The sequence below is a fragment of the Castor canadensis genome, chromosome 16, assembly GCF_047511655.1.
Source record: "Castor canadensis chromosome 16, mCasCan1.hap1v2, whole genome shotgun sequence".
NCBI lineage: Eukaryota > Metazoa > Chordata > Mammalia > Rodentia > Castoridae > Castor > Castor canadensis.
In genome coordinates this window covers 38,044,620-38,071,283 of record NC_133401.1, presented here as the reverse complement: position 1 = coordinate 38,071,283, position 26,664 = coordinate 38,044,620, and the positions used below count along the sequence as shown (strand labels likewise).

The following is a 26,664-nucleotide window of genomic DNA, read 5'->3' as shown; positions in this document are numbered from 1 at the left end:
TGCCGCTTAAGCCACTCCGCCAGCCCTTTTGGGTATTTTTGAGACAGGGTCTTGCAAACTACTTGCCAGGGCTGACTTTGAACCTCTGTTCTCCTGATCAGCTAGGGTTATAGGTGTGAGCCACTGGCACACGGTGCTGCAGCTAATTCTTAAACACTCCTCATCTGTAGGATTATTATCCCTATTTTCTAGGAGAAACATAAGGCCAGGCAGCAGTGACACTGCCCAAGGGGCTGCATTGAGAGAGAACCCAGCTCCTTCTCACCCAAACCCTCCTGACCTGACTTCCTTGGTTACAGTGCTATAGGACAAAGGACTGAGCAGTAAGAATCAAGTGCCTTTTCTAACTTTCTTGGGATCATGTCCTTCTTTCACCTTGCTCTCTCTCCTCTAACACACAGCACTGGCCCACAAGGCTCCCGAACTTCACTGCGCCTTTCTCATGGCTGCAGAGGGGTCCAAATGTCCCCACTGTGCCCTCCTGGTGATCATACCAGCTGCCCCCCCCCCCCAAATAGCTGTGTTTGTGGGTACAGAGGTTCTCAGCTGCTGGCACCAGATTCCAACAGACACCCTGCCACTGAGGAAGGAACATTCTGCCAGGAAGAGACCTCCCAAACCACACCAGGGACAAACCCATGTCCCTTCCCTTCTTGCATGGCAGGGACCCCTAACTCCAGCTGGAGCTGGTCTAGGGGCTGTGAGAACTAGCTGGGGCCGGGGGTTCTGTGTGGTGGAAACAGACAGTCTTCTGCAGTGGCCTATCAAGTCATGGGACGGAAGAGACAGTCCCTGCCAAAACCTCATGGTGAACCATGGCTGCTCTGACCCCACAAAGCTTGTTGGGAGGGGGGTCTTTCTAGCCTTTAGTCAGAGTTAGGATGACTGGATTCTGGGGGGTGGGTGATGAGTGGCTTTGGATAAGTCACTGTTACCACTGCCCAGCCTTCAGCAAATCTTTCTGGAAGACAAGTCAACCTAAGAACTGCTCTCTGGGTGACTCTGTGGCTTACTTCACTGGCTCTGGGGCTCTGGGCATAGCCTGTCCTTGGTACTCATTTGTCTGAGCCCTTAAACTCTCTGACTTCCCACAGTTGCAGTTTTGTCATCTGTAAATGGCGTATAGCCTCAGAAGTCCTGGGCCATAGTAGATGGTCAATAAACATCCGTGCTGTCAAAGGGCAGCCCGTGGGTATGCCCCTCGCCTTCATCTGTTCATTGCTTTGGATATCTGCATCTGAACTCTGAAAAGTGATTCAAAAGAGTGAAGGCTTAGAGTCAGACAGACCCAGGCTTACGTACAGGTTTGTTGTTGGTTTGCTGTGTGAGCTTTGGCTCCATGTTTAACTTCTCTGGGTCTCAAGAAGACCTGGAAAACTAGTAAAAGTCACCTCCACCCTGCAAGGATGCTGTGATTACAGAAGGCAGACTCATCAGATCACAGTGTGTAGCACCCAGTGGGTGTTTAGAAATGTCCATCCCCTCCTTGAAACATCTTATTTAATCTCTTGACTAAATAAGAAAGGTTTATTGTTGAGTCAGTACATTCTGAAAGGTTTCTTCAGGGATAGCTCATGACCTTGGCCAGAGAGGCTTCCCCAAATCCCTTGGGGTCCAAGGGCAGAGGCTCATTTTAAAGCCATCCTGGCAGTGTCCAAATGTGCACTATGCCACCCCTGAATGACCCTCATCCACTCTTCAGACAGCCCTTTCTTTGATCTGAAGAGGACAGGAAAACAGTGTGCAAAAGGCACCAATGTGTGGCATGAAGTCCAAATTTGCCATGGGTTCCTCCCCCGGGAGGAGCTCTCCAGCAGAAAAGGGTCTAACCTGTGCCTCCTTTTTTTTCCTCTGGTTCTGGGGATGGAACTCATGATGTCATGCTCACTAAGGCAAGCACGCTAGCATTTGAGTCATGCCCATAGTCCTTTTGCTTTTAGTTTGTTTCCCAGATAGGCTCTTGTGCTAACTTTGCCTGGGGCTGGTCTCAGTCCATGATCCTCCTGCCTCAGCCTCCCGAGTAACTGGTATTACAGGCGTGCATCAACATGCCCAGTCTTGCCATTCCTTTTAACAAAAGGGTTCCACTAGCTGGCATTTTGCTGAAGTCTTTATGTGCTAGGCACAGGTTTCCATTTATTGGGTTTTATCTTTCAGAGAATCCTGCAGAGCTGTTTTTACCACCTTTCTTTCTGGATGAGATACGAAGGATCTTCAAGGGCCAGGCTCGCATCCTCTCCAGCTGCCCTTCCTTAGGGCAGCTGCTCATAGTCTCTGGGTCAAGGTAGGGTGGAGTCATGGACCTTGTTAAGAGTGAAGGCTGTCCCCTGCCTTCCCCCAGGTAGGAACAGAGACACATTCACGCCCCATACCCACAGCCCAACAGTCAAGTTCAGGGGCTTCCCGGACCCTTAGCGCATCACCCTGAAATTGCAGACAGTGAATGGGAAAGCTCGGGTACAAGCAACATTTGCCCAAATCCCAAATGCTAACCAGTGCTGTGTGGTAGGAAACAACATGGTGTGTGTGTGTGTGTGTTGGGGGGTGTGCATCATATGTGTTATGCATGTGTGTTGGGTGTATGTATGGGTTGTGTGTGTGGTGTGTTTGTCATTCATGTGTTGTGTGTCTTGTGTGCATGGGGTGTGTGTGGGTGTGTTTTGTTTGTGTGTCATGTGGGTGTGTTGTGTGTGTGGAGGGGTATATTTATTGTGTTTGTGCCTCTGTATTAAAGCAGAATGCTTTTGGAATATCCACAATTTTATGTGAGTTTCTCCTTTCACTTGGATTTCTCCCTCCAGTTTTAGGGGTGATAAAATGATATTAAAATAGTACTGGCACCAAGTAGTGGCACAGTTAGTACACATTATGACTTTCTTTAAAACAAATGATAGACATGGGTATCATGTCTATCTGTGTGTCATGTGTGTGGGTGTATGTTGGGTGTTTTCTGTGTGTGTGATGTCTGTATGTGTGTCATGTGTGTGGGTGTACATCAGGTGTGTTGGGTGTCCTTTGAGGAGAAGAACTTTCAAAGTTTCCCGCCACACAGAGAAGGGCGGACCTGGGTGTTCTTTGCAACAGGGGATCTTTCCGTTGGCAGGTTTGAAGTGGGTAAAGAAAGGACTGACCGTCCTCCCTCGCCTCTGCCAAGGCAGTGCAGGGACAGGCGCCCAGGGAACAGCCACTGGCTGCGGGGACTTTGTTCTTTGTCTGCAGGCCTGGCACCCTGGACAGAAGGGGCCGCCCCACTGGAAACTACCAGGACTCCCTCCCCTTTGCTTTGCAAACACCAGCCATCCCCAGCTGCAGAGGCTGGAGGTCAGCAGTGCTGCAGGGGAGGAAAGCCACTCGGTCTGGGCCACAGTTGAGTGGACTCTGAGTTCCCCATGGGGAGGTCACTCCACTTTCCCCCAGCGGGCTGGAACCCTCCACCCTTTGCTAAAGGGGCCCAGGAAACTCCAGCCTCCCAGGCGCCAGCTCCCAGGCTCTCAGGCTCAGGGCTCCACGCTGTCAGGGTGGCAGAAATGTCCTTCATTCCTTCCCCAGCACATCACTTCCTCCTTCATCTGACAACTGGAGAGAGAGCATGTGCTTCGTGCCAGGGCCCATGCGGGTTGTAGGGTGTGTGTGCCAACACCTTACACACAGGCCTTGCTCCAGAGCTGAGAGCTGGCAGTGGGGATGGACACACAGACTGCACAGGAAAGGTTGGGAGCCTGCTCAAGGCAGCAGGACAGAGGGAGTGCTGAGGGTGCAGAGGGGTCAGGGGCTGCATCACAAAGGTTCTTAAAGCCTAGGCAGAGGAAGTTAAGAGTTCTCATGAAGGCTCTGGAGGTTGCTGAAGGGTTTGATCTGGGAAGGAAGCCCGGTGGGCTTCTTTGAAGAATCAGATACAAATCCTAGGCCTTCCTTTTTTCCCTGCCTGTTAAAATGACCCAGCAGAACAGGAGTGAGAAAAGCAGCTCAGGTTTTGAACGCTTCCAACAGCTGGCCTGAGTGCCTGCTTCTCCAGGTAGGCCTGGAAACTGCTCACTGATGAGCTGGCTGCATCGGCTTGCATTTCTGCCTCTCTGCCTTGAGGACAGACACACCCCAGCCTGGGAAGTGCCCAGAGCCTGGCTGCTCCAAAGCTCTGTCCCAGTTGAGCACCTGCAGTGCCCCAGAGGCAGGGACTTCTGAGGAACCACACATCTACTGTTCCCACTTTCCAGGATGCAAGGCAGTACCAGGGAAGAGGGAGCTCCCCAGAGCAGGCCCCTGCCACCCCCAGCCCAACACTGGGCAGAATGGTTGCTGGCTCCACACCTCTCTTACCTGCTGATCTACAAGGAAAAGCTCAGGACAGGAGAACAAGCAGCCGAGCCACCTTTTGGCAAAAAGGGTACAGGAAGGAGACTCTGGCTGGGTGGGCAGGGATAATGGAATGTCATCCATCAGCCTGTTTGGAGCTGTGAAGCCATGACTTGTTGGAACTTGGGATAAACAGTAAGTAAAGCCTCTAAAAAGGTAAGTGGGCAGGTGATTACTGGGGCCTGGAGCCCCAGTGCTTGGTGCCCCTGAGGTCTGGAAAGAATTGGAGGGGGAGCAAGATAGGCATGATGGGAGACTGACTTCCAAGGGAGTGACTCACCACCAACCAGCGAGGCCTGTGCACTCTGACAGGCGACTGTGGCTGCCCCTGCCCATGAAGGGGGCTCAGAGACACTGGAAGAGCTACCCAAGGCCACACAGCCAGAAAGTGGTGGAGTTGCATGTGGACTCAAGTTCTGGACGAAGGTGCTAAGGCTGCACAGGCAAAGAATAAAAGGCAGGGAGGGGACAGAGCAGCCTCCAGCAGTTAGTAGGTCTGCTGAAGTTCTGCCCTGTCCTGTCACGTTTGGTTCTGAAGCCCCCAGGAAGTGACTCCGAGGAGTGCCTCTACCAGACGTGGCTATTTGAACTCCTCTCCCCTACCCTTCCTGCCCAGCTTCCTGATGGAACTGCTTCCTATCCAGCCCGCAGCCACATCCATGATTGGTCACTGAGACTTGAGCTGGCAACATAGTGGACACTTTGGTCCTACTGCCTACCTCTCATTTTCATCAATTTTGGAAGTGTGGATTCCTCACCCCAGAGGAAGAAGGTCACTCACGGGGTTCCCACCTTGTGCTGGGCTCCTACTTCTCCCACAATCTCCTATTTATTTGTTACCATATCCCCAAATGGAGGCTCAGAGAGGGTAACTGACTTGCCCAGGGTCACAGCTTAGAGATGGTGGGATTGAGGTTTGAACTCAGGTCTGCCTCCAAAACCAATGCTCTTTCCACTACCTCTCTTGGGATTCCAGCTGAAGACCCAATCTATAATTGCTGTCGACCCTGTGCTAGGTGGTGGTCCTCAGTGTCCCAATCATCCAAATGGGAGGTGGGAGAAGGTGGTGAGAGCAGTGTAATTGGGTCACCCTGGCTGACCTGTCTGTGGAGAGGAAGTCCTATGCCATATCTTGGACACAAGGAAATTCCATGGTGTCATCTCCTGCCCTTGGCCGGCTCAGACCTTGAGGGAAGGAAGCTCCTTGGAGGCCTGAGGATCTGTGGTCTGGATGGAAAGTTACCAGGCTGACTGGCTTTGGAGACACTGGGGATGTGTGTGTGCACCCATCTCATAAATCCATCATCCCCGGGGCAGGGAAGAAACCACGTGCTCAAGGGACATCACTGTGTTATATGTAGTATGTAATGAGGATGTGTAAACAAATGCATTGTTTCATAGCTGTGGGCATTGTGCCCAGTGCCCTACAGCCCAAGACCCCCCACTTCCCCAAATGGCTTACTCATTAAGGAACCTTCCCCTGCCCGAGGCAAGGCAGCAGACAGGGTTTGGGCCCTTGGGACTCCAGTGAGACGAAGAGTGAAAGGAGAAGGAATGGTGGTGCTGGGCTGCCAGCCAAGGTCTTCCCAACCCTGCTCAGAGACCCCTGACCCTGGAGCTGAAATAGGCTGAGCCTGGGAGGTCAGGAGGGCAGAAGGGACTGGTCTGAGGCAGGTGGCTTCACCATCTGTGCCTCAGTATCCTGATCTATACACTGGGACTAAGCCCCCATGAAGGAGAGTTGTATGAATGAGCTCTGGTCAGCATTTCCCAGGGATCCCAGGGTCAAAAGGCTCCTGAACAAACAGTCCATCCAGGAACCAAGGGAGGCTGCAGGGACTTCCCTTGGGGTAGTTAGGGTAAATGCCACTTGGGCAATAGGCACTCCCTCCCTACTTTCCACTTCCAGGCAGCTCCCAAAGCTAGAAACTGAACTGGAATCCTCCTCCACACAGTGGCCATGTCTGCACTCAGCCCACTTGCCCTTCTCTGTCCATTCTGCTGGCAGCTCTCAGGCCCCATCCATCCCCAGGATAGGTTGCTGGGGACTCTTTGCTCCTCTAGGGGTGGCATGGTTCTTGCTTTATTGTCCAGAAAGCCCTTAGGACATCAGCTCTCCCCTGAGCTGCTCTGCAAGGGGTTGGAGACCTGCACACAAGAAACGTAGGATTCCCCACAGCGAGCCCACTGGCCACATGGACAGCATTCTACCCTGCCAAACCTAGAGGTGGGATGTGACACACACAACCAAAGAACTAGGGGAACGACTAAAAATCAATCTGCCAGGATTTCTGAAGGATTCCAGTGCAAATGGGAAATAACCCCCACCTGACGCCTCTGCCCTCACGAACAATCCTTTCCTGTAGCAGGAGTCGTGCTGGACCCCCTGAGCTGTGTGCCCTTGAGCAGGTTCCTTTCCCCCTCTGTGCCTCTGTTGGCTCAGCAGTTGTGGGGGACTAATAATAGCTGTCTCAGAGGGCTTGCCCTGATGGTTGCATGTGTGTACCTGCTTAGAACACTGTCTGGCACAGATAGGCCGTGTGATACGGTTAGTGGTTATTATTATTCTTTTGCGTCTGTCTCCGTCTGGAGTGCCTGACCCCAGGCTCAGCATGGGACAGGAGCTGTGCGCCCAGTGAATGCATAATCCTAGCAGGCAGCATGTGTGAACACTTTCTGTGCTTGGTGCACGAAGGCCCAAGAGGTAGCATCATTAATCCCTTTCTGCAGAAGAGGAAACCAAGGTACAGAGGTCAAGTTGCTTCTCTGGCTAATAAGGGGCGTGACTCAGGACCCAGCCTGTGCAGGTACCCAGTCAGCTGACCATGATGACACAGTGTGAATTTAGGCTGTCTCCTGCTGCCCACGGCTCAGGATGACAAAGGCTTGCACCCTTGCCTGTACCCTAACCCATGGATTGGGGGGCTGCCAGGAGCTTTAAGTGCACTGTGATGTCTGCTGTGGGGTACAAGTGGGCAGGCTTGCTAGGGCCTGAGTACCAGTCCCCCAAGAGGAAGAGTGTGGAACCTCCTCTCCAGGACTGGGATAAGACCTCTCAGAGGCCTCATCCCACCTTTCTGGCTGCAGAAGCTATAGGGCTGGGGGTGAGGAGGGCTTTGCTTGGGCTGCAGAGGACAGGGTGATTCACTGTTAGAGGGCAGAGGATGAGAATGAGGGGTAGCAGCAATCATCAGGAGGAGCCCCTGAGCCCTCTAGGTGAAGGGACAGTTTCTAGAGGGATCACACTGAGATCTGCCTCTTCCAGGAACCTGACCCAGGGCGGATTTCATGATCACTCAGCCTCACTCTCCTAGTCTGTGACGTGGGGAGATGACCTCTGGAGGGATGAAACAGATAAAGAACTTGGTGTGGGGCCAGTGCGCCGAGGCTCTGGCCACCCAGCTATGCTGCCAGGTCACCATCCTACTCTGCTTTTAATTCTAACCACATGGCTGGCCTCTGGGCTTCTATTTTAAGCCCTCAGAGCGACACTAAATACAGAAGGCACTTTGGTTCAAAATCAGTGGGGAACATTAAACAGCCCTGGTTGGGGAGCCCAGCTGTGCTCCTGCCTCAAACACACGGCACATTAGTTCCACCTGCAAAGCTCTCCCCACCTCCCATCCACCCCCATTTCCATGGACCCCTAGAACCCTGCAGCTCCCTGCCCGAGTCCTGCTCTCTCTCCTGGGGCCTTTGACCCTAGAGCCATTTGCCTCCAGCAGACTTTCCCCTTCCCTTTTCTTAATTGACATCTCTTCTTTCTGCCTCCTCCAGGAAGCCTTCCCTGCATCTTTCCCTTACTGTCATTGCTGTGTCCTTGATGGTCTCTGCCTAAGCACTGGCTGCGGTCCCTGGCCCAGTGAAGATTTTGGCCTTGAAGTCTGGTCTACATGTGAGGATTGCACACTGCAGACAATGAGCACAGTCTTCTCATCACAGATCAGGTGTTCAAAGGGATCTAAGTACTCCTTGGAACTGCTGTCAGTAAGCATGAAAGGGAGCCTCCCAATCCAGCCTCTGGGCTCGAGGCTTGGTCATTGGTCACCGGGGCACCTATCAGTCAGTCTCTACAGGGACCCTAGGGCAGGACTGGGCCTGCCTTTCCCTAGTGGCACCAGTAACAGATGGATCCACATAGGGAACACACTCCCAGCTCCAGTCTACTCAGTGTTCACCCCTGCCAACCTTGAGGGAACCGCCCCTCGCTTCCCAGTGTCATGCTAAGAAAACAGGGACCACAGGGAGGTCGCACCCTGGGGAAATGGCCTAGCTGAGATTTGAACCCTAGAAGCCTGACTACAAGGCCTGGGTACCAGCACTCCTGGCAGTGGCCGGGTGGACCTGCACTCAGCACATTCACTCAGGCAGCGTCTACTGGAAGAAGCAGCTCAACTGTGACACACAACACAGGCATCACATCCTGAAGCAAGGCAGGAAGCAGAGCCCTCGTGTTACCTGAGCACATTCCAATCCCTCCATCTATTCTTTGTCCTTAAAGAGTTGTTAAAGCAGATCCTGACCCACAGGAGACAGGCCACTCCGGTGACCCAGGCTTGTGGGGAGCACTGGGTGCCCACCTCTCCCCCTGGGACAGGGTAGCAGGGCTGTACTTCCCAGCAATGCACCCAGATGGTTGTCCATTCTCTGAGAGAGACTATTGTCCTTTCACTGCAGGCAAGCTGGCTGCCTAGCACATTTAGGCCCACACCCCCATGCCTGCTACCCAACAGGTGTTGGTGGCCATGGGTGACTTAGGAAACCTAAATGCCACAGGAGATGACATTCAGATGGGGTAGGCACTTAGCTAGCCTTCCCTTCAGAGGTTGCCTCTTCCAGGAGGCCTCTCCTGCTTTCTACCACAGGAAGGGTGTGGGGGGAAGGGAGCAGAGGTGGCAACCAAATGCAGTGAAAACAGAAGGCACTCCAGCTTCTCCTGGTTCAGACCTGCCCCAGGCCACTTCTCTACCTTCCTGCACATTGGACACACCCATTCCATCTCCCAGCTCCCACTGATGGCTCAGCCACAGCCCTCAGCATCCTTGAAGGTCATCACCCAGGGGCCTTAGCCACCCAGGCCATGTTGGTAGGGCAGATGGAGGAGCCACTGTCACTTTGAGAGGCTCAGCTTAGCTATAAATGTGATTCTTCATGACCTGGGTGAGGGAGGCAGATGGGGCACCATAGGGCAAAGAGAGTGTGGCTTAACGTTAAACTGGGGCCAGGTGAAGGAGGAAGAGAGGCATGAAGAGAAAGAAGAGTGCCACTCACTGGCCCTTTGTGTTGCCATTGCCAAGTCTGCACAGTGGCCAAGGCCACTGTCTTTGCAAGGACTGAGGAAGCTCAGGAACTAGTGGTTGCTGGCCCTGGGACCTCACCACCCACAGCTCAGAAGGTAGCCAGGCAGCCCCAGGGCCCTTGTCCAGGGCACAGTCCAATGACTCTGAAGGGGGTGTCAGGGCAGGTGCAAAGGCACCCCTTCTATCCAGATGAGGATGACTGGCTCTCCCTCCCCATACTTTGAGTATCTCTGTCTTTAACTTCTTTGAGTCTTCATTTGCTGCCCTGTAAAGTGGGGACAAGCATGGCCCCTCTAAAGAGTTGTTCTAAGATTGAAAATAGACAATGTAGGTCTGGTTTGGCACAGAGCAGTCAGCACCTTATCCTCACCCACAGCTCTAGGGTGCCTGGTCATTGAGCCAATATTGAGAAACCATTGGCTTGATCAAGTGTGGACCAACTTAATAATTAAACTTAATTTTCTGCTCGAATTTGAATTCTCCAACCAGCACTGCAAGTGAGCCCCAGAGGCAGCAGGGAAAGGACTAGAATGTGCTGGTGCAGCTGAAATGCTGCCCTTCCCCATTCTACGTGTCTACACATTTATTTTCCCCTTACAAAACCCAAGTAAAGGGTAAAAGGAGCAGGTGGTATTAGGAACCAGACAGATCTCAGTCAGCTTTGCTGCTGCCTGTGTGAATAGGGTCAAGTGTCTTAACCTCTCTGTGCTTCTATAGCTGAAAAACAGAAAGGTGCCTTACTTTGCAGGATTAAATTACAATGGGAAAGAGAGGAGTTTAGCAAATGAGAGGTCCCCTGCTGACCCCCCCATACACTCCTGTGACAAGGGCATTGGTCTGATATGCTGCTGTGTTTTGCAACAACTGCTAGGGGCCTTCCCCACCATCAACCACTAGGGCACTTCTCTCTCTTTGGCACTTCCTTATTATATACTGTAACACATTCTGTGCAAGGTGGGACACCCAATAAATGTCATTTGCAACATGGGCAGGAGAATACTGCCTGTCAGAGGAAGAATATAGGACTTTGGAACTAAACAAACCTGGATTTCAATCCTGGCCCTGCCAACTGGTGAGTTGTATGGGCTGGGACAAGTCATTTCAACTCTCAGAGCCTTGATTTGTCATCCAGAAAATGGGGACAATTATCCCTACCCCGTGGGGATATTGGGAGAACTAAATTCACTGGCTCACCATCAATTTACTGAACATCCTTATGCATCAGCCCCTGTTCCAGGTACTCAACAAACAGCAGTGAACAAAACAGACAAAACTCTACCTAGGGAGACAGACAATAAACAGCTGGCCACACAGACAGCAGGTCCCATGGCGGTGCACTAATCAGAAACACAAAGCAGGGAGTGGGGAGAGAAAGGGACAGGGGCAATGGCAGGCCCCCCACATGGGAGCACAGACCTGAAGGATAGAGGCTGGGTGGGGGAGCCATGTGCAGAGGGAGCATCAAGTCGGGAGCCTTAAGGAGAAGCGTGCTTGGCGTGTAAATGAAGCCACATATGCGGGGAGTCTGGCATGGAATCCAGGTGCTCAGCAAATGCCAGTGCTCTATTTCAAGTCCTGTAGAACGAACCCCACGCATGTGTCCCTTCCTGAGAACGAAAGCACAAGATTCTTCAGGGCAAGACTGAGCCAAGTGTTCTTTCAGCGGAGAATCAGGCAACATTTGAGCTCTACCATCAGGCTTTGAACTCCTGCCAGGCACCAATCTCTGGAATGGGCAACCCAGGGTACCAGCTGATCAAGACATGGGTTTTGTCCTCAGGGAACCCAAGGAGAGCCGTGGAGATGGAGACAGCAATGCCATGTGGTTGGGTGAACACGTGAAGGATCTCAGCAGGCATCCAGGCAGCAGAGCAAAGCAAGGGGCCATAGGTGGGCAGAGTGGCTTTCTGGAAACGTGACCACTGAGCTGGATATTGAAAGATGGATATCCCAGGTGCGAGGGGCATCCCCTGCTGAGCACAGAGGCGCGAAAAACAGCACAGTGTGTGCAAGAAACTAGTAACAGCTAGACCAGCCTGTATTTTTGGCACTTGCTATCTGATGTGACTTAAGGATTCCAGTTCTGCTCCCCTTCTCATACCCAATGCACAGCTTCCAGCCCCACAGGAGAGCAGAAATCTCCCAACTTAGCCATAGCTAGCTAGGGGTAACCAGCCTGGAACCCACTCCCAGCCTAGGGAGCCCCGCCCCCAGTCAAGGGCCTAGAGGAATGCAGCCACAGGCAGCTGCCTGGCTGGTGTCTGTCCCTTCACTCACTCCAAGGCTGGCCCACAGGTGGCAGAATAGCTTCTTTACTAGAATAACGCAAACATTTCTTAATTAAGCAAATGAGTAAGGGGTTGTGCCGAGGTGCCTCTGGCCAAGGTCTTTTGTTGCTAGAAAATGGCGGGCTTCCATCCCAGATTCCTCCTGATGGGGTGGATGAGTGGGTCTCCCCATCCCACCCTACCCCACCCCTGCTAGTCCTGTGCATAGGAAACAGAGGCCAGCAGCCAGTGAGCAGACCCAGGTTCCAATGCCACCTCTGCGGCTGGCCAGCTGGTGACCCCCACCTCCCTGAGAATTGGAAGGTTCCAGAACAATTGCCTTAAAGTTGCCCAGAGGCTTGCTTATAAGCTGTTTTATGGATTCTGGGGCTCAGCACAGGCCACTGCAAAAAGGATTTGCAAATAATGGCTGAAGGGGGCTACAGGGAGTATTAGAATGGAGATGGGGTGATTAGTTCTTGTCCTAAAACCTCACACAAAATTTGACCCACAGCTGACTCTAGCCTTTGTACCATATCACAGGTACACACACACACTCAGCCAACACCTTTTGCCCTAAGGATGCTATAAAGGCCTAACCTTGAACCACAATCCTCCAAAACCTGGAGTGGGGTAGGGCAAGCAGACAGATCGGCCCCGTCAGTTTCTCCCACTACTGGCTGCGTGACCTTGGGTGAGTCATTTCTCCCTCTTCGCTTCCATTTTTTTCCCCACGTAAAACTACAATGCCTATCTCCTTCAGGTGTGCGGATCTGTTCCCACCATTACCGGGTATGTCTCAGTAAAGGCCTCCTGTGCCTCCCCCGCTCCACCCTATTTCCCCCCTCTGGATCCCCTTTCTGGTCTCGGAATTCTAGGGTGGTTTTAACTAGAGGGCGATGCGCTCCGCAGCAGCGACTCCGACGGGGCTAAAGAGCTCCCAGACGAATGGACACCAGAGGGGGGCGCAGCCGGGGTGCTCGTGGGAATGCTGCCAAGACAAGGCAGCATGAGTGGCGGGGCGCTGGCGGGCTGCAAACTGGGGGACCCCTGTGAACACCCTCCCTCCTTACCAACTGCGATGGGCACACTGGCGGCGACTCGGCACTGCACCCGGGCGGCTCCTGACCGTCGGAAGCCCTGGCGAGCCCGGCTCCAGTCACCCCCCAGGTCGCCCCAGGCTCGCTCATCAGCGCCCTCAGGCTGGAACAAAGGCGAGGGGGCTAGCGGCATCGCCCTGGCGGCCCTTTGGCGCATCTGGTTAAAGCAAGGAGAATGAGGACGGGGGTCCCCAAGGTAACCAGGACGCGGTACCCGCCCTCCCGGAGCGCGAAGCCCAGTGCCAGGCGCGCGCTGAGCGGGGCTCGGGGAGGCAAGGGAGACTCCAGCCCGATCCTCGTCGCGGGCTCCATCGGGCGTGGGGTGGCTCTCTGGGAGTCACCCGCGGATCCCCGGAGGAGAGGAGAGCCCGCCTCCCGGGCTGGGCTCCGGGCGTACCTGGCAAGGTCCTGTGCACCGTGTTGCCCATCGCTGCGGCGGAAGCGAGGTCAGCGGCGGCGCGCACCGAGGCTAATTCCGCGGCGGGCCGGGGGCCGTGGCCAGGATGGGGCTCCGGGGCATCGCCGCTGCACCGGCGAGCCGGCGGCGGCAGCTGGGCGCGCGCGGGAGGGAAGCGGCGGCAGCGGTGGCTGCGGGCGGAGGAGGCGGAGCCACCGGCCCGGGCCCGCCGGCCCCGCCCCCGCCTCCACCGCCGCCAACCGTGCAGGGGCGGGGCCGCCGCCGCCGCGTCTTTTGAAAGTTTGCACCGGGCGGCGGGAGAGGCTCGGCGGAGCCTCCCGCCCTAGCCTCTCCCGCGCCCGGGCCCGGAAGGCGCGCGGGGCAGCCGGGTGCTTCGGGTGCCAGGTTCGTGGTGTGTTGGCCCTTTCCCTCATTCATTCCAACACGAGAGAGAAGCCCACGGTGTACCAAGGCCTCTCCACGGCGCAGGGCCATTGGGGCCAACCCTAGCGCAGGGGACTGTATGCCAAGTGCTGAAAGTGTGATGGGGGTGGGAGCGGGGACGTGCACTCAGGCAGAAGGTCGTTGGGGACTGTAAAGGGCTTGAAGGTAGTCCAACCAGGGTAACCAGGATAGAGGTGGAGACCTCACTATTCCCGAGATCCCAGCCTGGGAGTAAGACTTAGGCCATGTTTAAAGTTCGGGAGCAGGGAAGTCCATATGCATAAATTCACTGAGTCGCTTGTTCATTAAAATCCTTACTGAGCAGGTGCTGTGGTGGGTCGGGAAGATACAGACAAGGTCCCCACGCATGGAAGGGACATGCTAGTGGTGGAGACAGAAACACGAGCAATTAAGATCACATACTATAGTGATCAAAGCCAGGATGAAAATAAAACAAGATTGGGAGTGACAGTGTCACATTGTTTGGAGGCTTTAGGGAGTGGGTGTTATGTAATCTGGTCTGATGGATAAGGAAGAGTGAAGAATCTGAAGCAAGGAAGAGTGGAGAGTGTTTCTGGTGGAGTGGGTAATGGACATCCCACAGGTCTTTTCTGAGCACCTCTCCTGTCTGGAAGGGGTGGGGAGGCTCTGGGCCACACTCAGAAGTGAAGCCTACTAGTCCATGGAGCCTCCCTGGGCTCCATTTCACAGACTGAAACACTGAGACTCAGGAGATGCAATGACTTGGCCAGGAACATCAGCTTCCAAAACAGTTTTTTTCCCCCTGACTTTCTTACTTTAAAACTCATGAAATAGGGCTTATTATTTGCACTTTGCAGATAGAGAAACTGAGGCTCAGAGAGTCAAAGAGAGGTGTCAAAATCTATCTCCCAGCTGGGAAGGGGAAAGACTGGCCTGGAGCTACTTGAATAACCTGCCATCTCCTGCCACCTGCTTGTTGAACTTGACCCATCCCAGAGGATTCTTATTCTTCAAGGTCAGCTCAGAGCCTTCACTTCCAGGAAACCCTGCCAATCCCCTGTCGGAGAATGAGGTGCCTTGTATTTGATATCTCTTGCATTATAAGTGCCCTCTCAGTTATTTAATTTTTAACCCCAAAGTTGTGGTTGAGTACATTAGCTCAGCACGCCTTTAGTGCATGCAAACTTGAGATGCATACAGAGGACTACATTGTTATAAAAGGAGTTAGGGGAATTTACTCAGCTAAAGCAATTCAGAGCAAAGGGGCTTTGTGACCATGAGAATGGGAGGCTGTTGCATTCTGGACCTTTAAAGGTCAGTTTCAGAGTACCCCAGTAGGCAGCCCTGTTGTGCAGGTCACAAATGCTCACCTACAGCCAACTGACCTGATGTGATTCAGGGGTACCTGTGGAGACCCTGTGTCCAGTGGATGAGATCCCTGTGAAGCTAAACCAGCTCTGGAAAACACTGCTCCCACTCCTATGATGGTGACTCTATTGTTAAGCTGAAGAATTGGGATCAAACAACTTCTTGAAGTTATAAGGTGGGACAAAAGCAATCTTTCCAAATTAGTATTTTAAACTGGGCCTCCATGGCTCATGCCTGTAATCTTAGTTCCTCATGAGGCAGAGATCAGGAGGATCAGGATTATAAGACCCTGGGAAAATAGTTTATAAGACCCTATCTTGGAAAAAAAAAACAAAACATTACAAGAAAGGGCTGGCAGAGTGGCTTGAGTGGTAAGCTTGCCTACCTAGGAAGTGTAAGGCCTTGACTTCAACTCATCCCCCCTAAAAGTGTTTTATATAAAACAATTTTAAATATGGATGTCTCACTAAGGGAATAGTTTAAATATTATTAGTAGACATCTGCTTTTTAATCTTCACTGCTTAAAGTTTATATTACTCAACTTTATTGTGTATCTTCTCCTGGGGAGAATGAGGGCTGCATTTTACCTTTATCTGGATTGCCTTGTATTTGGGAATATACAGTAATTGACCCCTCATCTGAGGTCTCCCTGCACTTGGTCCTGTACCTCAGGACCTTAAGGCAGGTGCTGTAGCTGTTCTGTTTCTGTCCTCCCTTGTGCCAGACTGGATGCTCAGGATGCAGGTGACATTTATCTGGGACTCCCCAGTGCCCACTCCCAGTGCCCACATAGGGCTGACCTTGGCTCAGTACTCATTTGAATAAATTGTCTACAGAGATGCATTTCTCTGAGCTGGGAGAAGACAGGAAGAGAAGAAGGAAGAGGAAGAAATGAACTGTGAAGGCATGAGTTGATAGTAGCTCTTCTAGACTGTGGTATAATCAAGAGTGACACATGCACGGAAAATAAACAACTTTGATGTGTGGACAGAAATACAGTCTTCAGAACAAAGTTGGAGGAGGGGAGGATCAGGGAATGCTGCCAACTAGAGCATTCCAGTGGCCACTTTGGCTCTGGGAGAAGGAAGACCAAGGTGGTCCGCAAAGGTAGAGCTGCTGGCTTTGGGAAAGAGGGAGACCCCTGGCACAGGAGATGTGAAACAGAAGCCATATGATTCTGGGCGGGGTGCTGTGGGCTTCCTGTATTGCCTGTCTCTGGAAGCACACCTGCCTGTGCAAAGATCCAAGGAGCCCCTGCAGACCACAGTAGCTAAGAGGGTAGACAAGACTCCATATTCCATAGGGCAGTTGGAGGAGGGGCTGCACCAGGCAATCAGCAGGTGCCTGATGCATAGGAAATGCTGGAAACCGAAGCCAGTAACAGGATGTCTTTTTTTCTACCTGTTGCCCACTTGTAAATATTCAGTAGGAGCACTAGAAGACTTTTCTATTGGGAGAGAACTCAATAAACTACTTTTGAAAACACAGTTTTATGTGATCAGTTGAAATACTGCCTGCCCTGCCCTAGCCTGTGGGCATGGAGTGTTCCCAGCGTTCCAGCAGAGAGCTGAGCACTATGGGGCAAGGCTGCGACACAAAGTGTTCGATTCAGTGCACATTTGCTAGGCCCAAGCTCTGCCTTGCCTCTCCATGGGTAGGGGAGTGGGCACGAGAGGAAGAGGCAGACAGGGTCAGCTTGAAGTTCCTTTGATACCAGGACAGCAGGAACACAAAGAGACATTTTCAGAATGTTGCTGGTGACTGTCATCTTTATGATTTTGCTGGATCCAAATACTGCCTGGATTATCACTCAATAGTTTTTTTTTAATTGATTCACTTGAAAATACACAACTCAGAAAACTGTAAAGCATTATTAAGAGAAATTCAAAAAGGCTAAAAATAAAGAAAAATGGATTGGATTACTCAGCATTTTAAAGAAGTTAACTCTGCAGAGTGACTTATAGATACAGTGAATATAACCCTCATGAAATTTCTAACAGGTGTTTGTGTGTGTGTGAGAGAGAGGTGGAAAACAGATTCTAGTGTTCTAAAACATTTATGTAAAAACAAAAGGATGAAGAGAGTCATTTAAAAAATAACAAAAATGAAGTGGAAGGATTTGCTTTACTGAATGTCAATGCCTATTTTAAGGCTATGGTAAATAAGACACACAAGTAGGCCAGAGGGGTGGGAGAGAGAAGCCAGACATAAATAGACATGTTTTGTGACCAGTGTGGCAGTGCGGGATGTCGGAGGGAAAGGCATCTTTTCTGTGATGAGTGCTGAGCAAGTTGGAGATACACATGGCAAACAAGCTTGGTGTGTATTTTGAACCACTCGCAGCAATGGTTTCAGAGGGAGTTTAGATCTCAACATTAAAGGCAAAAGGTAAGTGACACAGAGAATGACTTCATGCCCCTAGAGCAGGAGAACAATTCTTTGGCATGTCAAGAACGTGCTGACCATAAAAAAAGGGATTGATCAACTTACTTACATTAAAATTTAAAATTATATTTGTCAAAAAACATCAACAGGAGAGTGAAAAGGCAAATTATAGAGTAGGGTGTGGTATTTCACAAATATATAACCAACAAAGAGCTTAACTTTTTACAAAATAAGCACAACTACAAATCAGTATGAAATGATTAACCACTCGATGTAAAAAAATGGATGAAACCCAGGCACTTCTCAACAGGAATGTTCCAATGGTTGATAAATCCAAGAAAGGATGTGAATCATTGTCACAGGAAGTAACAATGGTTCCCTAACCAGATCGGTTAAAATGTTAAATTTTGACAATTCCAAGAGTTGACAAAGATGTGGAACAACAGACACTCTTAAACACTGCTGATGGAAGGAAGTGGTGTAACCACTTTGGGAAACTCTTAGCAGGATCATTACAGTTAAATATATTTACACGATCCAGCAATTCCCCTTCCCAATAAAAATGGCTACTTCTATGAACCTGGAGACCTGTTGACAAATGCTCATAACAGTCTTATTCAAAATGCCACAAACTGAGGATAGGGCAAGTGTTCCAACGGTGGAATGGATCAGTAAATTGGGAGATACTCACACACTGGAATATTATGCAATCATGAGGAAGAACAAAATACGGCTACATGCAATGACTGGGATGACCCACAAGTGTCCTGTGTAGTGAAAGAAGCCAGGTATGAAGAGTGCCCACTCCCCGACTCCACGCATGTGACCCTCACCAACAGGCATGCCGAAAGCCAACCAGGAAATGCCTGATAATTTCAGGCTGGTGACCACATCTTCCTAAGAGGGAAGGGTGGGGATCAATTAGGGCCCAAGGGGGCTTTGGGGGAAATAGAAATGTCCCTTTCTTTACCCCAATGTCTGCTTTTCCAGAAACTATTGAGCTGTGTATTCTACTTTTCAGTTGAGCTTGGCCATGTGTGATGGCTTCTCTTTGTGTGTTAAATTTCACAATGAAAAGTTTGAAAGAATAAGATAGGGGGAAAGCATTTTGGAAGAGTCAGGTGTTCTGGACTTACACAACAAAGCAAGACAATATCCCAAGAAACAAGGAAAGCACGGAAGCTTCTGTTCAGGAGCCTGCAGACTGGTCCATTTTAGATCCCAAAAGACTCAGAAGAGAAAGTTGACACCAAAATAACATTAGCTCATTCAAGTGAGGAAAGATCAAATCCTATTGTTTGCTCCCTCTGGAGTTCTGATGAGGTTTTCTGTAAAGGACACGTTGGGTATAGTCCCACTGGAAATCACACGCTTCACACAGCTTTACGTGTATGCCGAAAGCATTTAGATCCAACTACAGATATTTGTGTGCTCTGAGTAGTTTCAAAATTCCTTCAGGAGTTGTGTGATCCCAAAAGACTCTGGCAGGTGAAATAGATGTCAGGAAGGGCCCCGGAGCAGGGTAAGTGCTGGCAACCCAGCTGAATGCAAAGGATGGGGGCGAGGAAGAAGTGTACATCTGGTCTGCCAGGGAGCTCTAAAGACTCACCGGATGGCCCCAGGAAGGGTGGGGGCAGGAAGCTTAGGGAGGGAGGCAGGGCCCACAAGATCAGAGGCTGTGAACCCTTGGAGGAATGGGTGGCCCAGCAGGTGTGGACACAGAAAGCAAAGAAAGGGGGTGTCCCTGGTCCCCCATTGTGTGTGGCCACAGCTCCTGAAAAAGACCCAACAAAGCAGGCCCCTACTGTAGCAGCTGCATTGACAAGGCCCCATGCTTCCCATCTGCCACCACCCACCCCACTGATGCTGGAGTAACAGCAACACAGGCCTGGTCCTTGACAGACGGGGCTCAGAGAGGAGGTCGCAGCCCACTGGCCACCTAGCTGGGGTATAGAGACGGATGCAGAGATGTCACACTGTAGCTGCAGCCACTCTATGCATCACACTTCAGAAAATTGTCACTATAAAGGACAGTAGTTATATATTTTTAAATAAAATCAAATAGTGTTATCCTAGTAGAAAGATCAAGGTTAAATTGTACCCTCAATAACCTCCATTGTAGCCGCTTGGTGGTGTACTCTAGTTTGGTATGTTTTGTCAAATTCTCCCCAAGAGAAAATAGCCAGAGGTTCAGAGTTGGCAAAGTAGGTGTGTGCCCCAGCCCTGGTACTGTTGTGTGACATTGGACAAATTCTTTACCTCTCTGAGCCTCATTTCCTCACCTGCTAAACTGGGCTAGGAATGGCACAGATCCCCACAACGTGATGCTCTTCTTTCATTCCTCCTCCACAGTTGAAGGGGGTGTGTGTGTCCCACGAGAAGGAAAGTGCCTTCCCCTGCTCAGAGGAACTGAAGTCCTGTCCTAAGAAAGAGCCCTGCTAATGGGTAACAGGTGAGAAACCTATGTGTGCATGTGTATGTATATAACATCATATTAGGGTGACAGGTGGAGGGGGGCAAACAAGTCAGCAGGGGATGCAGGAGGGGGTCAGGCAGGGCCTCTCTGAGACAGGCTGGTGAGGGAGACAGGAAGGAAGCCAGGTGAACGTCTGTGGAAGGGCGTGACAGGCAGAGGAGAACACAAGAGCAAGTGTTGGGAGGTGCATTTGCAGATGACACAGGTGACACCTACGGATAGGGCAGCCCAGAAAGGCCAAGAAACTGGCTCAAGGTCACCTACGAGCTGAAGGACCAAGCTGAGCTATTTCAGCCGGTTTTTTCTAAGCCTAAACTTCTTGACCCTGTTGTGTCCCCAGCCAAAAAGAGCTGCCTGGCAGTCTCTCGAGTGGGACTGACTATAGCCTCCTCCCTCAGCAGAAGGCCCCAGGGAGGCCTCCCTCCAGGCTCCTGCCTGTCCAGGGGCCTGGCCTCTCCTGAGTTGGACTGCTGGTTGGGCTCCTCAGACCAAGCAAGCTACTCTGTGTCACTGTAAGACAGCAGGTCCCTGCCTGGCCCAGTTGAGGGCCAAAATCCTCTCTGGTCTCATCTCCCTGGCCACAGAAATCCCCGTGGGGAACTTGACCTAGGATGATAAAATGGTTGGAGAATAGTTGCTGAGTTTCAGTGGCTGAATGAATGATTGCCAGGGAGGCTGAATGAACGCAGGGCAGTGGCTATAACAAGGGGAGGCTGCTGGCTGGCAAGAGGTCTAGCTCAAGGGCTAGACCCCATGAGCCTCTAACCTGGCCTCCCAGGCCTCCAGGCCATCTGTAAAATGGGCCCAGAAGGGACTTTCCGAAAAGGGTCCTCACTCTCATTTTTGGCTCCATTCTGGCAGACTCTGAAGGCCCCAGTCCTGACTTGACCCAGGGATGAGCGGATCTGCTCACTGACTCACTCAGCTCTGTGCAGCCACACTTGCAGCCAAAGCAGCCCTCAGACGCAGTATCTTAGCATAAAGTTACAAAGGAGCCAGAGTCAAGCCAGGAATTCAGACTCCAAAGATCCTGGCCTGCCTCCATTAGACCTGGCTATTGCCGTACACTGAGCGTGACAATTGATGGAGCAGCTGCTAAGCCCCAAGGTCAGACCCTGTGGTCTCGGACTCTCCCCAGCAAAGCTTCACCAGGCGGGAGCTCTGCGCTCCTGCCCCGCTGCTCAGCCGAGGTGGGGGTGGGAAGGGCAGGTGATAATTTGGGACCCATCACATGAAGCAGGCTAAGGATGCCCCTATTTTTAGTATCCAAGCTGCATGTACCTATTTCTCCCCACCAGGAGTGAAAACTCTGGTAAACATTCGTTCACACCAGCCTAATAACTTCCTTAACTAAAGCAGCTTAATTCTGTCACCCCCTCCCCCATGCTAGAAATATATGTTCCCTGGATTTTTAAACAGCTTTATTTTTTGGATGTACTGGGGTTCGAACTAAGGCACTCTACCACTTGATCCACCCCACCAGACCTCTCTGGATTTTTAATAGCACATGTGTGGTGTGCATAATTTTAACCCGTGTATATTGGCTGTTGACTGTCTCTAGTGAGTCACTGTTTGGGGTGGCAGAATAATGGGGAGAGATGTGTAATCTCCAAAGGTGTGTTGGGTTTGGGTGCTCAATTTTGGGGTTCTGCATGAGGAGCTGGGGTTCTCCTGATCCTACAGGGAGAGATAGCAATCATAGCAAGAAACTGCCAGGGCGGGCTTCTTGAATCCACTCTGCTCACCAGGGCCCTTGGTGACTCTCTCCAGTGGTGACCTCTTACTCAGTGGTTAAAGCCCACTTTCTCACCTGTCCACAGGTCTTCCCTGATGTGGTTTCTGAGGACCTCTCCACCCACCTCCCACCATACTGGCCTGAGCTGAGTTTTTCATCCTCAGGACCTTTGTACCTCCTGTCCCCCTGCATCGAGTGTTCCCCCCACCAGATCTCAAAGGGACTTCATTTTATTGCTAAGATCTCAGCTAAAGTGTCACCTTCTCTGAATGGCCCTGAACCCTGACCATCCTAGTTGGGTAGACTTAGCCTTCCTGTTCCACAGGCACAACCACTTCAGCCCTCTGTCCATCAGTTTTCTTCAGTCTTTCGGATACTATATTGACAGGATTACTCATTTATCCCCTTCCTTTGCACTTGAAGGCCAGCATCTGAGGGCAGGCATCTTATCCATCCTGTCCACCAATGTGAGCCTATGTTACATGCAGTAACATCTTTGGTTATTAAACCAAAGATGATTCCTCCAAGCAGCGCTCAGCAAAGATGTCCATTTTTCCTATTATAGAGATGACAAAACTGGGGTTCAGAGAGGTTAAATGACTTGCCCAATGTCACATAGCATGTACATAAAGATCCTCTCTGCCCCCATGAGTCCAGGGTGGGTCAAGGCAGGAATCCAGTGCTGAGCTCACACTGTGCCTCAGTGTTAGGGGTGGGCAGGGAAAGGCTGAGTCACAGTTGCTAATTAACTAGTGCAGGGGTGCTGTGTGGCAAGGATGTACCTTTGGAGTCCATGGAGGGTGGCACAAAGACGACTGTGTCAAGGGTCAGGGGCTCTGTCCAGCAGTTCACCGAGCTTGTTGTACAGTCGGATGTACAGGGCCTCACTGTCACCACGAAAGCTTGGGGTTGAAGAGGAGAGGGATTTGTTGCCAGCTCTAGGGAAGGCAGCTCACAGTGCCCTACTGTGCCCCGTGCCCCACAAGGTGTTTTCTCCCCTCAGCTCCCCCTGCAAATGCGTGGCCATGGGAGGTGGGCGCTGCTACCTGGCCAAGTTAAGCCTGCAGTGCTGTTCACTGTGACATATACTCTGGCCCCATGCCCTGGAGAATGGATGACAGGTGCAGTCATCCCCATCTTATGGATGAAGGATGAAGATGCTGGAGGCCTTCCACCCTGCTCAGCACAGCTCCCAGCCTTTCTGCAGGCTGCTGTTTCTGCCTGCAGTGCCCTTCCAGGCCACCCACCCTAGTCCCGGTGACCTACAGGCTTGCCTGCCTCCTCAGCCAGACTCCTGCTCCCCACGGCTCTCCCTGGACTCTTGTTTGTTCATGGCCAGGGTTGGGATTCCTAAGATCATCTAGGGTGGTGCCTGAGTCTCGTTCCCTCATCTCTGTCAGCGGTGACACAGATGGACTCACACGAGGGTCCTCCTTTCAGGTCAGACGTCAATGGGACCTGCCCTTAGAACTCTGAGGGGGCCCGGAGTCTGCATTCTGTTCACCCTGTGATTGCGCAGCCCTGTTTTAAGTTATAGCGCCTCAGGTCGGATGGCCCCAAGGGAAGGGAGTCTGTCAGGTCAGAGCCTTTCTGGTTGGAGGATGGGAAAGTTGTCCTCCTTAGTAGACCTGTCCTTAACGTCTGTGAGCAGATGTACAATCTTCCTGAACACGCAGCCTTTTCTTTCCACTTGAGTCAAATTCCAGCCCTCCTGTGGCCCTATCCCTTGGAGTTCTACTTGTGGCAGAAGGAGACCCCCCCATACACTGCTGCCATGTCCTAGCCCTCCCTGGTGACCTGTGTGACAGTGTGGGGTGCAGGTAAAGTTGCAACACCCCTATGCAAGGGGGTGGCTCAATGCTGGATGGTCTGTGGCCAGTGGCTGCTGGAGGAGCAGGGGTGGGCAGTGCTTATGTGGAAGCCCCTGGCATGTAGCAGGTGGTCTATTGATGGTTTATAGAAAAACCAAGCTGGGTGCCTGTGGCTCACTCCTGTAATCCTAGCTACTTGGGAGGCTGAAATCAGGAGGATCATGGTTTGAGGCCAGCCCCAGCAAATAGTTTAAGATAGAGTGCCGAATCCTAACCACTAGACCACCAGGGAAACCAAATAGTTTGAGAGACTCCAACGCCTCCATCCAAATAACAAGAATAAAATGGACTGGAAGTGTGGTTCAAGTGGTAGAATACCTGCTTTGCAAGTGCTGAAGCCCTGAGTTCAAACTTCAGTCCCACAAAAAAAGAAAGAAAGAGAGAAAGAAAAAAAACCCCAAGCCAAAGGGCCAGGCTTTGCTCTTGAACTGTCATTTTGACAACCTCTTGCTGCTTCTCAAACATCACTTACCCCAAACATGAGTCCAGAGAGCGAGCAGGAGCTGGCTGGTGTGAACCCGGGGAAATGTGGCTACTACACTGAGGGTAATGGGGAGTCACGGGTGGATTCTGAGCATGCTGCAAATGGATGGGAGGCAGAGAGCAGAGGCATGTGTCCTAGCGGGGAGGCTGCTGCCAGAGGACCCCCCAAGCATCCAGAGTGTCCCTGTGGGACATTAAGGATGCTCTAGGCCTAAAGGAGCTGACAGCCCAGCAGAAGTCAGAAGGGGCCAACTGCTAACTGATGCATGTTTACTTCCTTCATGATCCTCACAACAGACAGCCAGGCTGAAAGAGCCTGTCTCCTGGGACATCCCTCCATCCAGTGACTCCAGACAGTTTGCACCTCTGTTTCCAGCGTGCCTCTCAGGTTTTTTGGGCGATCCCAATGGAGGTGCAGATATAGCCACACTTGCAATGTGGGGAAGTGGCCTGGGACGGGGACTTCATCAGGATGCTGGCAGAAAGAGCAAGAGGAGCTGACATTGCTATTAGTCCCAATGAAAAGGAGGTGCAGATGGTGCAGAGGGATATCTGAGAAGGAGGATGATTTTCCTTGAGGTTGCACTGTGTGGTTGCTGCCCCAGTGCCTTCTGGCTTCCCAGCTGGACTGATGAAGGCAGAACCTCAAACTCAGAAGCACAGGAAGTTCTCACAGGAAACAACTTTCTTCCCAGAGCACCTGGTCTCTTACAGATCTGACTGCGTCATGCTTCTTAGACAGCTAGGTAGTCCCCATTACCTTGTGGTCACATCCTAGTCCCTTCCTGCTGCCACTGAGCACGGCCAGGCTTCTGTTCACTTTGTATCTGCTTTGGCTCTGTCTGGGGGCCTTTCCCCTTCCAGCACCTGCTCTTCCACCATGTCCCCTCTGCCTGGAACCCCCCACCTGGCCGGCTCCCTCCAGCCTCAGCGGAGGGCGACTTACTCTCCTCCCTTTCCCTTCTCTTCACTCCAGACCCTCCATTTCTCTCCTGGCACAAGAGTGCATTTGTCCCTGAGTTATCTTACTACTGTGTCCCTGTAGTCCGTGGGTCCTGCAGTGATCGCCATAACCGTTTGCTGTGGTAAGAATGTTGGTGCCCCTCCCCCATTGTCACCTAGTCTTTAAGGTGATGGTTTGAGGCCAGCCTGGGCAAAAGCATGAGATCCTGTTGGGAAAACCAAGCACAAAGGGCTGAGGTTGTGGCTCAAATGGTAGAGTGCTTGCCTAGCAAGCACAAGGTCCTGAGTTCAAACCCCAGTACCACCATGAAAACACTAAATAAAAAATGGAACTGCCATATGATCCTGTTATACTGCTCCTGGGCATCTATCCAAAGGAATGTTAGTCTGTGTATGATAGAGACACCTGCGCACCCATGTTCATAGCAGTACTACTCACAAGAGCCAAGCTATGGAAATCAGCCTGGGTGCCCGTCAACAGATTACGGGATGAAGAAAATGTGGTACAAAGGCACAATGGAGAACTATTCAGGCATAAAGAAGAACTAAATCAAGTACTTTATAGGAAAATGGGTGGAAATGGAGATCATTATGCTAAGTGGAATAAGCCAGACTCAGAAAAATAAATATCACATGTTTTATCTCATGTGTGGAGTCTAGATTTTTTTTTAAAAAGTCATGAAAGCAGAAGGGGGATATTTGTGGGGGGTGGGAGGACCAGCAGGAGGAGGGAGGGAACAAGAGAGGGTTATGGGGTGTCAATATGATCCAAGTACAAAGTGTGCAAGTGTGAAAATGTCACAATGAGTCTCATTATTTTCTACAGTTAATAATAATAGAAGAGAGCACAGCGAGGGTTGTTTTGCACGGCACTGGGTCAGTGGGCAGACCAGAAAGGAAAGGCTCCAAACAGCCCCCAGCTCTCTGTAGGGGACATGGGGGGCTGGCCTTCATGCTGTGTTCCTCCCACGCCTCAGCACAGCTCAGCTCTATGGGAAGCTCAGACCGCTTGCCGCTATTTCAGTGACACCATAGAAAGAGAGGACCCCTGTGCTGCACAATGCATCACACAATGGCTTGGCACCGTTGATCCTCAGTATAGACCTGAGAGACAGGGAATGGCATTCTCCTGTTACTGATGAGGACACTGAGGCTCAGAGAGATCAAGTCACTTCCCAAAACAGCACAGGACGTAAGTGCTGGGGCACTGTAGACTGAGGGGCTGTAAAGCTTTTGTTAGACAATGTAGCAATACACTGTAAAAGCCCTCAAAATGTGTCTATTTTTGACCTGGTGGCTCCACATTTAGAAATTGAGGGAGGAATCAGGCAGCAGCTTTTAAATTCTTCCAGGAGAAACTAGAAGCCACATTTTAATCTCAGGCAATTTGTTAAATAAACCCCAGCAATGCAATATTATGCAGCCATGAAAAATAATGGATGAACTCTGTTTGCTGGTGGTGATAACATTCACAAATGGCAGAGCCAAGGTGTGAAGTTTCTGGGCTCCTGTCCTGGCACAGCCACTCATTAGTGATTCT

The 26,664-nt window shown here is 51.4% G+C and overlaps 1 protein-coding gene and 1 long non-coding RNA gene across 3 annotated transcripts in view; one reads left to right on the top strand and one right to left on the bottom strand.

Moving 5' to 3' along the window:
- Window positions 1–13,597, bottom strand: part of Neurl1b (neuralized E3 ubiquitin protein ligase 1B) — a 32,723-nt gene extending 19,126 nt beyond the window's left edge. The window contains exons 1-2 of one of the 2 annotated variants that reach the window (XM_020176932.2): window positions 13,418–13,597; window positions 12,994–13,177 (exon numbers count right to left, since the gene is read on the bottom strand). In XM_020176932.2, the coding sequence (XP_020032521.2) occupies window positions 12,994–13,177 (184 nt within the window). In that variant the 5' untranslated portion in view covers window positions 13,418–13,597. The remainder of the gene's footprint in view (window positions 1–12,993; window positions 13,178–13,417) is intronic. The other variant, XM_074058592.1, reaches the window with a different exon arrangement.
- On the top strand, window positions 13,112–25,730 carry LOC141418159 (uncharacterized). The gene is made up of 3 exons (XR_012442867.1): window positions 13,112–13,216; window positions 19,949–20,048; window positions 24,459–25,730. It is a non-coding gene; the product is annotated as an uncharacterized lncRNA (long non-coding RNA).
- The last annotated feature ends 934 nt before the right edge of the window (window positions 25,731–26,664 follow it).